The sequence below is a fragment of the Rhipicephalus microplus genome, chromosome 4 (genome assembly GCF_043290135.1).
Source record: "Rhipicephalus microplus isolate Deutch F79 chromosome 4, USDA_Rmic, whole genome shotgun sequence".
NCBI lineage: Eukaryota > Metazoa > Arthropoda > Arachnida > Ixodida > Ixodidae > Rhipicephalus > Rhipicephalus microplus.
Window position 1 is genome coordinate 14,035,439 of NC_134703.1, and position 12,716 is coordinate 14,048,154.

The 12,716-nt window shown below is 45.5% G+C and overlaps 1 protein-coding gene across 1 annotated transcript in view; it reads left to right on the forward strand.

Moving 5' to 3' along the window:
- The window catches only part of LOC142813855 (uncharacterized), a 24,714-nt gene extending 12,278 nt beyond the window's left edge, over positions 1–12,436 (forward strand). The window contains exons 4-5 of the mRNA XM_075891816.1: positions 10,633–10,752; positions 12,017–12,436. Of these exons, the coding sequence (XP_075747931.1) occupies positions 10,633–10,752; positions 12,017–12,108 (212 nt within the window). The 3' untranslated portion in view covers positions 12,109–12,436. The remainder of the gene's footprint in view (positions 1–10,632; positions 10,753–12,016) is intronic.
- The last annotated feature ends 280 nt before the right edge of the window (positions 12,437–12,716 follow it).

The window sequence follows — 12,716 nt, forward strand, 5'->3', positions numbered from 1 at the left end:
AACCGATACAGACAATCTAGTGCGACTTGCTGAGCAAGGTTGAAAAAGGATGAACAGGGTGATACAGGTTACGCAGATAGGCAACTAAGTTTTCCTATGATTTCATTTAGACCAGATGCGACGGCATCGAACTTATAGATGAATGATTCACGTGCTTCTCTATCATAATTTGTGCGGAAACCAGATTCTAATAATGTGACCTGCATATTTTCAAAAGGGTGGTCAGGGAGGTGCACGTGTCTTGAAATGGGCAAGTGGGGCAAGGTGTTAGCATGAGATTTATGGTTGTTAAAACGCAGTCTAAAAGGCCTTCTGTTTGACCAATATACTGTATTTCACATAGCGCACCTTCTATCATGTATATGACGTTCTTAGAATCGCAGCCAATATTGCCCGTCATTTTTAAGGAAAAGTTTGAACCAGTACTGGTGACTTGTTGGCATGTGCGTATGTACGGGCATACTTTGCATCGCGGTTTTTGGCAAGGATGGCACCCGATAGTATCAGGAATGTCTGCTTTCGACGATGATGACGATGAGAGTAAGTCTCGAATATTTTTAGCTTTGCGAAACACTGTTTTAGGTGGTTCGGTGAAAATGGTTCTTAAGCGTTCACTTTGCATTAGAATATTGTGGTGCTTTCTCAGCACATTCGAAACACGTGGAACTGACGCAGAATGGGTTAGGACTAAGTTTGTCTGCGGTGAGGGAGTCAAGTTTTTATCAGCGCACAACAGCATTCTACGATTATGCATGTCGGCACGTTTTGTTGCGTGATCAAATAATTGCGGCGCATATTTTTGTTTGACTAAAGCATCCTTTAGTGTTCTGCAATTTTTTTGAAACTCTGATTGCTCTGAGCAGATTCTTTTAAAGCGTAAGGCCTGACTGTAACGGATGCTAGTTTTGCAATGTTTCACGTGGCTACTGTCAAAGTGCAAATACTGTTGCCCGTCTGTATAGGCTTCCTGTATGGAGCAGTGGATAGCTTATCATTTACAACCGAAATGCTTACATCAAGAAAACTAAGCGTTGATGTGGAATAGGTGTGAGAAAACGATATTGATGGATGGGCATCATTAAAGCCAGATATGAAGGAAAGCAACTCCTGTTCACCATGCGGCCAAATAAGGAAAATTTTATCGATGTAACGTTTATAATAAAGAGGTTTCAGCGCGCGGGTTTGCAAAAATTCACTTTCAAGCTGGCCCATGCATATATTGGCGTATTGGGGTCCAATACGCGTACCCAGTGACGTGCCGCTAACTTGAACATAGTGTTGCCTTTCAAATTGAAAATTGTTTAGCTCTAAAATGAGCCTGAGCAATACTGCTAATGTGTTGCTGTCGATCAATTTGCCCGGTGATGCTGCTTCATAGGACCGGGCGACTGCCGCTATTCTGTGTACATGCGGAATGTTGGTGTATAAAGACGCTACGTCTAGCGTGACCAAAAACAAATTTTGAGGAATATTCAGATAAATTATACCAGAAACAAAGTCGGTAGTGTCCCTTAGGTAAGACGGAAGTGATGCTGGGATACTACTGATTAGAGAATCGACATAGCTGGACAATTTTTCTGTGACAGTACCTATACCTGAAAAAAATGGGATGGCCGGGGTTGTTAATCTTGTGTATTTTAAGCAATAGGTAAAAACTACCGGGAACAGGACTTAGGGGAATAAGAGAATGAATCGCATTGTCAGGCACCTTTTTGTTTTCCCGAAGCTCTAGCAAAGTGCTCTGGACAAGAGATTTAAATTGTTCAGTGGGGTCGTGATCTAGACGCTTGTAAAAACTCGTGTATGCGAGCTGTCTTTGGGCCTCTGCTTCGTAATCAGACTTGTTCATTACGACAACAGCCCCACTTTTGTCAGCAGACTTGATGACGATGCCGTTGCGACAGGACAAGGCATTTAGTGCTTTCATTTCACTGGTGGTTAGGTTACGGCGAAACGGCGTTTGCTTTCGATACGACTGTAGTACGTCTCGTTGTACAGCTTTGATATACATATCTAAGCATCTGTCTCGTTGTAAGGGAGGTACCCAACGTTTTCCAGGAGGTAATGCGCTTGTGGAACCATTTGTATTTTGCCGGTCATGAAAAAACTCGCGCAAGCGTAAGTTGCGGGCAAAATTATCCAAGTCTTTCAGTAATTGAAATTCACTGTGTCTGCCTGTGGCAGGACAGAAATTGAGACCGCGGCACAGAACACTGCGCTCATCAGCAGTTATTGCAATGTCCGAAATATTCACTATATTGTTCTGCTCCTTGACGATATTTTTGTCAATGGAAGGTGACAAAGAAGTACCGGAGTAAGCTTGTACCGGATTCGTTTGCAAAGGAACGTAATTGCATGCGTTGTTCTGGCTAGGGCACCAAACACCGTCACGCGACATTTTCTTGACTTTCAATGCGTAAATTTCACGATGCTTTTTAGATGCGAATGCCTCTAGTGCGGCGGATTCATTAGACGAGGGGCTTAAATTTGCTGACATTTGATTTTGTTGGTGCAAGGTTTTTTTTACTTGAAGAACGATAATGTTCAAGGGTAACTCGGGTGAGTTGTAGTGAAGCATTTCTTAATATGTTGTCCCACCTATCTATATTTTGCTGAGGCATGTTAGATAGGGCTGGTTTCACAATGATACGTAGACCTTTAGGTAGAACAGACACGGTTAAGTAGGTGTTCAAAGTATCTACATGTAGGTCGTTGCGAACACGTTTTTCTACAACCTTCCGTAACCTTAAAGATTCCTTTGAACAGAGGCAAGAAGTGTTTTTACCGGTTGACAAAGTCTTTAGTCAATCGGCAGGTCCCTGTCGCACGGCTTGGGTATGGCTGCGAAGCTTGTAGGGGTGACCACTGGCTGAGGGATCTGGAAGGTCCTTTGCCGAATGCAGAAGTCTGGAGGTTCCTTTGCTGAAAGGAGTGGTACGGTAATACCATACTGCATTTGCGTACCGCATTTCGGTAACTTGCTGAAAAATCCTAACACTCGTTGGCTGGAATCTCCGCAAAGCGAATATCATGCGTAGTCATGAACCGAGATGGACTTGCGGCATAGGGCTGTAAGCGTAAAACCTATCCGGCTTGTATTTTACGCTCTATGAAGTGTCACGAATGCGCAATGTTTTCGGCGTCTGGTAACACGGTAACGTAATTAAGTATACGTGTAAGATAAAAGGTCATGTTGTTTTGCAGTCAGAGGGGCAGGTGAATCATCGCACGTACATCAAGGCACACTTCGTAAGGCACAAATCAAACACCAAGGTACGCAGCAACCCTATAGTTATCCATAGGGTGTAACTGATGCGCGCACCTAAGACTCATGTTTTGTTTTCATGGCGCAGCGAGTTCACACGATGCAATAGCTCAACCATGTGCATTGCTACTGCTTCGCGGAACGCCTGCGTTAACAGCACGATACATCCTCAGATACATCGGTGAGCCGAGGAGGCCATGCGTATATGGCTGCCTATTCTTTTAGATGCGGAGCATCTTATACTCGCGCCTTGTAGTGCGCCGTCCGCGCCGTCCGCGCCGTCCACACCGCTTCTCGAACATTCGACAGCTGACGCGCGCGCATGCGCCGTCGCGCCGTCGCCCACTCTTCCACCATCTGTGCATCCCTTCCTCCTCTACACACCGCGCGCGCTTCACTCCTCCACCATCTGTGCACCCTTCCTCCTCTACACACCGCGTTCGACATCTACAATTCTCCTGATTCTCCAGTGGACGCGCATGTGGCGTCGCGCTTCGAGAACATTCAACAGCTGACAGTGCATGCGCCGTCGTGCTGTATATATACTCAAGGTCGGCGCTCGCTCGCTCAGTTGCCGCTCGTCGGTTAGTTTGTACGGCGCGTCGACGTCCAAGGTCGCGGTGAAATGAATTCCAACGAATCCACAAACACAATGATCGACGTCCCTTCGACCAGCGCCGCCCTATCGCATACGTGTGTACGTGTTCACTCATTTAACACCCCCTCCTACAACCACGTTAACCAATTTAGCCATCGACCCAAGTAAGTCGCAATTTAACACCCCATTTCACAACCACGTTAACCAATTTAGCCATCGACCCAAGTAAGTCGCACTTTAACACCCCGTTAACCATTATATGCTCCGCATCCTCCTCAGTGTTCCCCCGAGGGAAGCTGCGGGCAATTTTTTTTCTTTTGATGCGTTGCACACACACCGTTCCTTGTCTGTTGCGCACCACTTTGTCGTTGCAGAATGTTCTAGTATAGAGTCCGAGCAGCCCTCCTGATAGCGTGATTTCGTGCGAGCGTTTCATGATAGGCGAGCTTTGGATACGCTTGCACGTATATCGGAGGTGTGCGGCGAAAAGAGATGCTACAGACAACACATGGAGACTAGGCGCATCGAATTGTTGTTCGTTTTCTTGATGCTCAGTGCCTTTTCGAAACCAGCAGTCTTGGTGCAAGAAAGAACAATGCTTTGGCCACGGCTGAGCTCGAAGGCTGGAGTTGTAGAGGTACTGAACTGCCAGTGGTCCAAACTCAATGAAGGCAGTCTGTATATACCAGCCTGCATTGAAACGGCTCTAGGTATACGGTGAGTGTTGTATGTAGGCGGTATGATCATAACCGCAACCTTCTGAATATGAAGACGGAATAAACACAAATTAACGCAGCTTGGACTCAGTCATTCAAGAATATGATGGGCATGTTTCATCTTTTCTTAATCACCATGTGTACGGAATGCTTGGGCGGTCGCTGCAGAAGCGCTTGCCGGTTCATGGTGATTCATTTGTTCTATACAGGTATATAACACGGCGAACTTAGACCATAGCAGAGTACTGTAAAAGAGGGAATGGTGAAAGTAACAACGCAAAAACGTAGTGGAATACTTCATATTCTACATGCACTTTAATTTCAGACAATATTCGTAAAATGTACGGAAGCGACTTGAAAGACTGCTTTGTGTTTGCTCCAGTGATTACGAGTTTGCTTTTGTGTTCTTAGTTTGCTCAATGGTTTATACAACGCGCATGTTTCAATAGCTGAACAAGTCTATTTGAAAGTGTGCTAGGCATACATTAGTTCGGGCGCTAATGTCAAACATTTCTTCTGATGCCACAGTTTATCAACTCCTGAAGGGAGGGTTGTTTACTTAAGGCGGGCGTGCATACGAAGGTATATACACTGCATACATAGCGAGTACTATACACTAGTACGCTTCCCTTCAAGGTTGAGCACGTAGCACACGTAACGTTGACATTGTTCTTTAGAATAGCCAGACACTTGGAAAAAATAATTTCTTACATGCACCTGTAGTTGAAATATAGCTGTACACCTTGAATCTTGTTGTCAGCGAGCGCGAATAGACGTAAGTGAAAGCAGCAGCATATTTAACCTAATTCTTAGCTACAATTGTGAACAGTGGGTTCTCGACGCTAATAATTCACTAGATTTAATTTTATGGAATTAATTATGCAATGGTTGGGTGCCCTAAACTGATCCGCACTTTTTGAATTTGTTGGATTCTCTTGATAATACTTTTTTTCAATTATGATCTTTAACTAAGTCTCCAGGTACCACGTACCTTGGAACTCCATGTCATATGCGAAGCATGCAGGTAAAAGGTGGCTGTATTGTAATTTTTTAGAGGCAAAGCTCCTTAATGCGTGAGTCTGTCCATTCCTTGTATGTATGTAGTAGTAGGTAGCCACCGGTGGCACATACACGCCCTAGAGCGGGTATGTGCCACAGGGGATGCGAGGTAGGAGATGATGGTACTTGGAGCGTTCCCTAGATGGACGCGCGGACGGACGAACAGAAAGACTAGCAAACGGATGAGCGGATGGATAGACGTGTGGACGTACGGACGGATGGACGCATGGACCGACGGACGGACGCAAAGATGGACGCATGGATGGTCGCGCGGACGGACGGAAGCAAGAACTAACGGACAGGTGGAAGCACGGACTGGCTGATGAACACTTCGCCCCACTCATCATCATTCACTCCGTGGATATGCTGCGTTTTTTGTATTCAGAGAAACATTAAGAAGTGGTGCTAAAACATGTACAAATGCACGCAAATACATGCACTGAACAGCCGCAGATCGTTTGTATAAACAGTTGTTCGCAGTTGCGCAACAATGCCAACAGCACCATGGCGTAAGGGCGAAAATGAAGGAAGGGTCTGAGTGGTTTCATAGGAGAAAACTGAGGAAAAGGTATCGTTTAGTACAATAGCGACCTCCTCTTTGGCAACGGGGCAATGATGATAGTTGTTTAGTGAAATACCTTCTGTTTCTTCGTGTTGAGTAGTTTTCCAGAACTGTTTAGGATTGTTGTGCAGCAATGAAAGTAACGTGTTACAGTAAAAGTGACTTTTGGCTTGGGTGATTGAGGTTATATAATCCTTAGCTGCAGTGTAGCACCTCGCCTAAATTAGAACACTTAGCAGCTTTGAATAATATTTTTTCTTATTGTTGAGTGTCCTTAGTTTACCTGTTAAACCACGGGGACTGTGCTCGCTCTTTAACAATAATGGTGGGGATATTATTTGCGATTAGACGTAACATCTCAGTTTTAAACATTTTGTTTCAATGGAGCATGATTGATAATGATTTTTGAATTCATCACAAAAGACAACTAGTTCATCAGTCATAGAAGCGTAGTCACCTCTGTCATAGAACACCAAAATTTTTAGTTTTTTTGGTTCTGAATATATGAGTAGACACGGTACCCTGAACAATACAGTGATCACACAGTGGTGGAAGATAAGTTAATGAGGAACAAATGTCGGCGTTTGTTGTAAAAAGCAGGCCGAGAATGTTTGAAGAATGAGTTGAAATGCGTGTTGGCTGAGTGACATGCTGAGATAGACCGAATGTAAGACATGTGTTCAGGAAGTCACGTTCAATGCTATTTCTTGACAGCGTGACTGCATGGTTAGTCAAGTCGATCAAAGGAAAGTTGAAATCACCGAAGCTAATGAGGGGAGATTCAAGATAGAGTTCCGTTATTGTGTGCAAGCATACATGAAATCTTCCTTTGAACGAGCTGACACTATTAGGCGGTCGATAACAGACACCGATAAGCATACGTGGCAATGTAGCATTAGAGCATATCGATAAGAATTCAAGATTCGACAATACGCTTCTAAAGTGCAAAGCAGTGATCGGTTAGTAGCAATAAGAACGCGACAAGATTGTCACATTATTCATGTCATGAGTCGTATTAGTGAAACCATCTTACCCATACATGCTAATTTGGTTCCCGCCAAGTTGAGGGGGTGACAATGAGAGTACCCAAACGTAAGCGGCTATATAGATAAATAGATAGATAGATAGATAGATAGATAGATAGATAGATAGATTCTCCAAGTCCCTGCAGTAGGTAAATAAATGCTTAGAATTTAAGATTTTCTTTTCAGAGGGAAAATGGGCCGTGTTAGGGTGTGCTTGCGTATTGGACTAGTGGTGCACTTCAGCGTAGAACCATGTCGTCAGCCATCATTTTATGAGTAAACATCGCACATGAAAGCAGGCTTTTAGATGTGCACTCTCTCTTTGAGACTATACCTGTCTCTTAAAAACCAGCCTCGCAAGGATATCGTAGTCAGGCGCTCCTAGTGAATTAGGAATGCTGTCGGTGGTTGTTGCGAACCGACTCAAAGACCCTTTGAAGTTGGGAGTCTCTTGCGAAGGCAGGGTTAACACTTTAGAATATTCCTGTCCACGGAAGCCTGGCTCATACGTTCTGTGTTCCCTTTGGTGACCTGTCACCAGATGTCAAATGGTTGAGTCGACAGGAGGATGACTTCAATCCTAAAGCCTAACTGTTTATTCCACTGCCGAAATCATCGTGCGTGCATTTCGATGTTATGCTCGTCTGGGTAGTGAAGCAGAGTCCGTTTCTTCCAAGCTAGGCAGCTTGATTTTGCAACCCCGCCGGTGGCATGATGCTGCAGTGACACTGTCGTGCCGCTGTCGTTTATCAGAGACTATGCGCAGTGTGCAGCCGCATCATGCTGGGCTAGAAGAGGATGAGTAGGATGTTGCGCCAATTTACGGGCACAGTGTGGCGCCACATCATGAAGCGATGGATTAAGTTGTATTTTTAGATGAGACGAATCTTATGGTAGAGCTCAGCCCGGTGTGCGGCGTGGCCACACTTTCTGCGCATGCACGTCCTCTCCCGCACTCATCTCTTGCTCACCCTCTCTCTGGGTATCCCTTCATGGGGCGCTCACACTCCCATTGTGCATGTGCCCCTCTCCTCCTCATATGCTACGCTCCACCCTCTCACGCCTTGCAACGTTAGCGCCGGCAGCGTCTGCTAGTCTAGATGCTCACTCCTCCTCTCTCTCTCCCCTCCAGGCAGCCCTTCATGCGCGCCCCCTCCTTCTCCTCTTATACGCTCCCCAATTTCTCGCCTAGCAACTTCGATTCAGGCAGTGCCTTGCGAGTTTCTGAATTGAAAAAAAAAAATGACTGCTCGAGCTGCGCACCCATTACAGGCCATCCCGAATGTACGCACTGGATTTTCACCTCAAAAGTAGTGCCAATGGGAGACTTATTCTGTGACTTGTCAGACACAACAACAACAACAAAAACAAATTCACTGCGTGCTCGTTATTTTAAGGTGATTTCGGGTATCTGTGTCCAAGTAGAGTCTTCAGTCTCTCATTGCCCATTAGCAGAGATTGGCATGTTCCAGTAGGAAACACTGGTCGATTACTGTATGATCGGATGTTGGTCTATCACTGGTCTATCACGGCGTGCTGTGGATGTTGACAGAGGATTATTCATCAATAAGCCATCCTGGTCAGCGAGCATAGCTTAGGAAAGAAGAGAGGCTTGGGCAGTACGGCTGAGTCTTCCATGTGAGGAGCAGTGTTCCGCGGTAGGTCACTGACTCCGCGTTCATGTGGTGACGGCTCCGATAGACGAGGATGTTGCTCCGACAGGTTAAGATAGATCTTGTTTCTTATCTCTGTGGGTAGGTTGTATTCCTGGTATAGCAGCGCATCAAACAGCAGCGGTGTCAGGATTTGGGTTTGTCCGAATAATGTTGAAATTGAGTGTTGGGACTGTAATGTGGCTTCTGGCTGTGGTGGATTTACGTCGGATACCATCGAAGTGTCCGAAGCCTGAAGAGATTAACTGCAGTGCATAGCTGCAGTATCGGGAAGGAACCCCTCTGGCGCTCCATCTTCGGTGAAGGCCGTGTTGGATTCGCAGGAGGCACAGATAATTTGGCCGAAAGCGGCAGTCAGGGCTGCACTCCATTCCGCCCAGGAATGCTGCCTCGACGCTTCATACTTGTACCACGCCATGACACCATCTCGAACTTGTTTAATTTCCAAACCTAATTTCCACTGGTCCGACGAAGCCTCGCGAAATCCGACAGCGTTGATGGTCGCCACCCAATCTTTGGCTTGCTCGTAAAAGCCGCTGCGCTCCGATATTGCGCAGGTGGCTTGTGATGATGGGACTGCATGTGAAAAGTAACAGAGTGCCGACGCGAAGCCACCCAGTGGGTCCTTGAGCTGCACAAGGATACCACGGAGCTCTCTGCGTTACTTGGATGTGCTCGCCTCCAGGTCGTGTTAGGCGGCTACGTCTAGCATACCATCAGTGGCGCTCAATGCCGGCAGAGTGGCGAGGAAGACGGCTGTGCTCGTCGCAGTTATGGCGTTGACCATGACGTGGAGTCACGCGATTATACACCGGAGGACCGCACCACTATCCGGTGATTCGCACGCGGAGCCCATGGTGGTGTCCGAGGAGTAGGAGATGATCCTTGTATTCACTTGAACGGGACCCTTGTCAGGTGGAGTTGTGGTAGCACACTTCAGCAGCTCAGGTGTCGAAAATGCCCTGAGCGGGAAGTTGTCACCGCTGCAGGCATGAACAGCGTTCCCAGGAAACAAGAGACTGTGCGCTGTCTCCGCGACACCGACGTACGCCAAGGAAGTCTCCACGGGGTCCCCTGGATGCGCACAACTTTTGGTCAAGTCGTACATTGGAACCACCGAAGAGGCATTGACACCGTCCGTGGTTGATTCAGTGGGTGGCTGCAGCACTAATCGGTTGGTGAAGTCCATGGCCGAGGAAGCGCTCATGGCGTTCCTATGATAGAGAGACCCGCGCTGCCGACGGCCCACGAGGCTACAAACAAGTGGCTTGAGCCGCAAGGCGGAATGGTCGGCTGTGCCATTGCAAGGACTGAAACGGATATATATATATATATATATATATATATATATATATATATATATATATATATATATATATATATATATATATATATATATATATATATATATACATGTAGCATGAGGCTACATGTATATATACATGAGGCTACATGTAGCATATATATATATATATATATATATATATATATATATATATATATATATATATATATATAGATATATATATGCTACATGTAGCCTCCGCAGCTGCGATTCAATCCCGTGCCCTCACATGGAAGCTGCTGTCCCGTGACCCGCAGGGCACGGGACAGCAGCCGAGTACCTTAGCCACTAGACCACCGCGGCGGGGCATATATACATCTCGCACTCCTATTTTGTATGCTGAAACATTATGCTGACATTCTTTTTTTCGATCAACTTTCTGCACCAAGGAGCTGGCGTGGGCTTGCTGCAGTCCGTTGGCAGAATAGGGAGGGACGTGGTTGGTGAACCGGACGGTGGTCTCCTGGGCTTGCTCAGTTCACTCTTCAGCGGCTTTAACGTCAGCTTAGGTGAGTGTTATTCTTGTGCGGTATTCCTTAGAAAAGCATTACGATACGCTTTAAATAATGCATGGATAGGCTAAAGGGCCCCTAAACAACGCCGAGTTCAAATACGAGAAAGTGATTTATTTCTCGCTTTCACTACGTTCTTACAGGCACTATCCCCTCCTCTTTATTTATTTACGGATAAGCTACATGTACAAGGCCAAGAGTAAGCGTTTGACTTAAATTTTTGTCTTTTCGTCTACAAGTTCCCGCTTCCGCTTGCGCAGACAGGAGCGCACGAATGTAGTGAAACCAAACGATCGCGCGTGGTATACGCGCGAGACAAAGCAGAATGAGCCAATGAGTGCACGGAGAAAGTAGGGGAGATTTCACAGCTATTATCGTTGTATATAGACTAATCAGAAGCTTCTTTCCTTATGACGTCATGTTAACAGGCTGCAAGCGTCATGAACGGTGGCGGAAGACGGAAAGTACAAGGAACGAATAACGCACTATAGTTTTTTTTCTCATTTTTATAGGTTCTTATGTGTCTTTCAATTCCGCATTGTTCCGCACCACAATCAACACGATTGTTTTAAACAGGAACAACCACAGGCGTTTTTGGGCGGCGTATTAGCCTCTTCTGCGTTGCTTTTGCAGCACCTAAGAGGCTAACACAGCACACACGAATCAAATCCATACACTGTGAATAAGTAGAATACGCTTCCTGGGGCGCACAGTAATCGCGATGATGTGTGCGAATACTGTGTTTATCGCAAAAGCATAACGTAATAGTGGTGAGCCTTGAAAGTTTTATCTTATCTGAGCAGGCATATAAGATGGAACTTAAACGAACTGCGTTTTGGTGGACGTTGCTTTTTACTCGCGGTAGTTGCTTAGCGGCTAACGTTTCTTGTTGCTAATTGCGAATATGCGGGTTGGATTTCGGGCCATGGCACTTGCATTGGAATGAAAAGCAGAAACTCGCCTGTACCTAAATTTTGATGCATGTTAAAATACTTCATCTTGTCGGAAATAATCTCGTGCATTCTGTACGGTGTGCACGGTTTTTATTCATGTCTTCTTTTAGCATGTAATTGTTTAAAGCTTAATTTCCAACATTTGCCAAGTTCATTAAATCCCCCAAAAGATCCTTTTGAAGTCATTTCACTGATTGATAACGAAAAGACAAGTGGCTTGGCAGTTGCATTTTCACACTGAGTAAAATGTTGATTACTGTTAAATAAAGGACCAGCGAACATTGAGTGCACCAAATTTGACTTTCCAGACCTTACAAGAAATGTTTTACTGGCTGTGCTTGGGACCAAGGATATCCTTCTCGGCACGCCTTCAAAGGATGCGCTGACGACCGATACTTAGGCCAACACGAACAAGTACGAAGCGGGAAGCTGCTGAGAGGTCGCTGGATGAAAACGCTCATGTGTACACGCCAGCCAAGAACGGGTCCTCCGGGCCTTGTGTTGTGTCCTCTGACTTTCGTCGTGAACTGAAATGGAAAAACCGTATTGAAGTTCTGGACACCTATATGAGAATTCAAATAACTTAATTGAAACATTTTAAAGAATACAAAAACAGGTGCTCAGAAGCTTCGGTATTTTGATAGCTATCATAACAGGAGAAAGTCGCACAGACAAGGACACAATGTAATAGAGATGTGTGAACAAAACGACGCATTTTCAAATTCTTCGCTCAGCCTATATTTTTTCTATGATGTATCAGAACAACTACGCCAAGTTATGTCACGTTACCCAAATATCTATAAAACGATATACTACAGATTGTTCGGCGTTGTTTAGGATGAAGTCCGGCAAATTGGTGAAGGCAAAAGGAACTCTTTCGACGGAGCAGTTAAACACGCTAACGAGCTCTCGACCGATTGGCAAATTTTCGTACAGGACGCGCTGTCAATGCTCACACCACATGCCGACGAATCTCGCTTTCTCTGACTCTCTGTGGACACAGAGCTC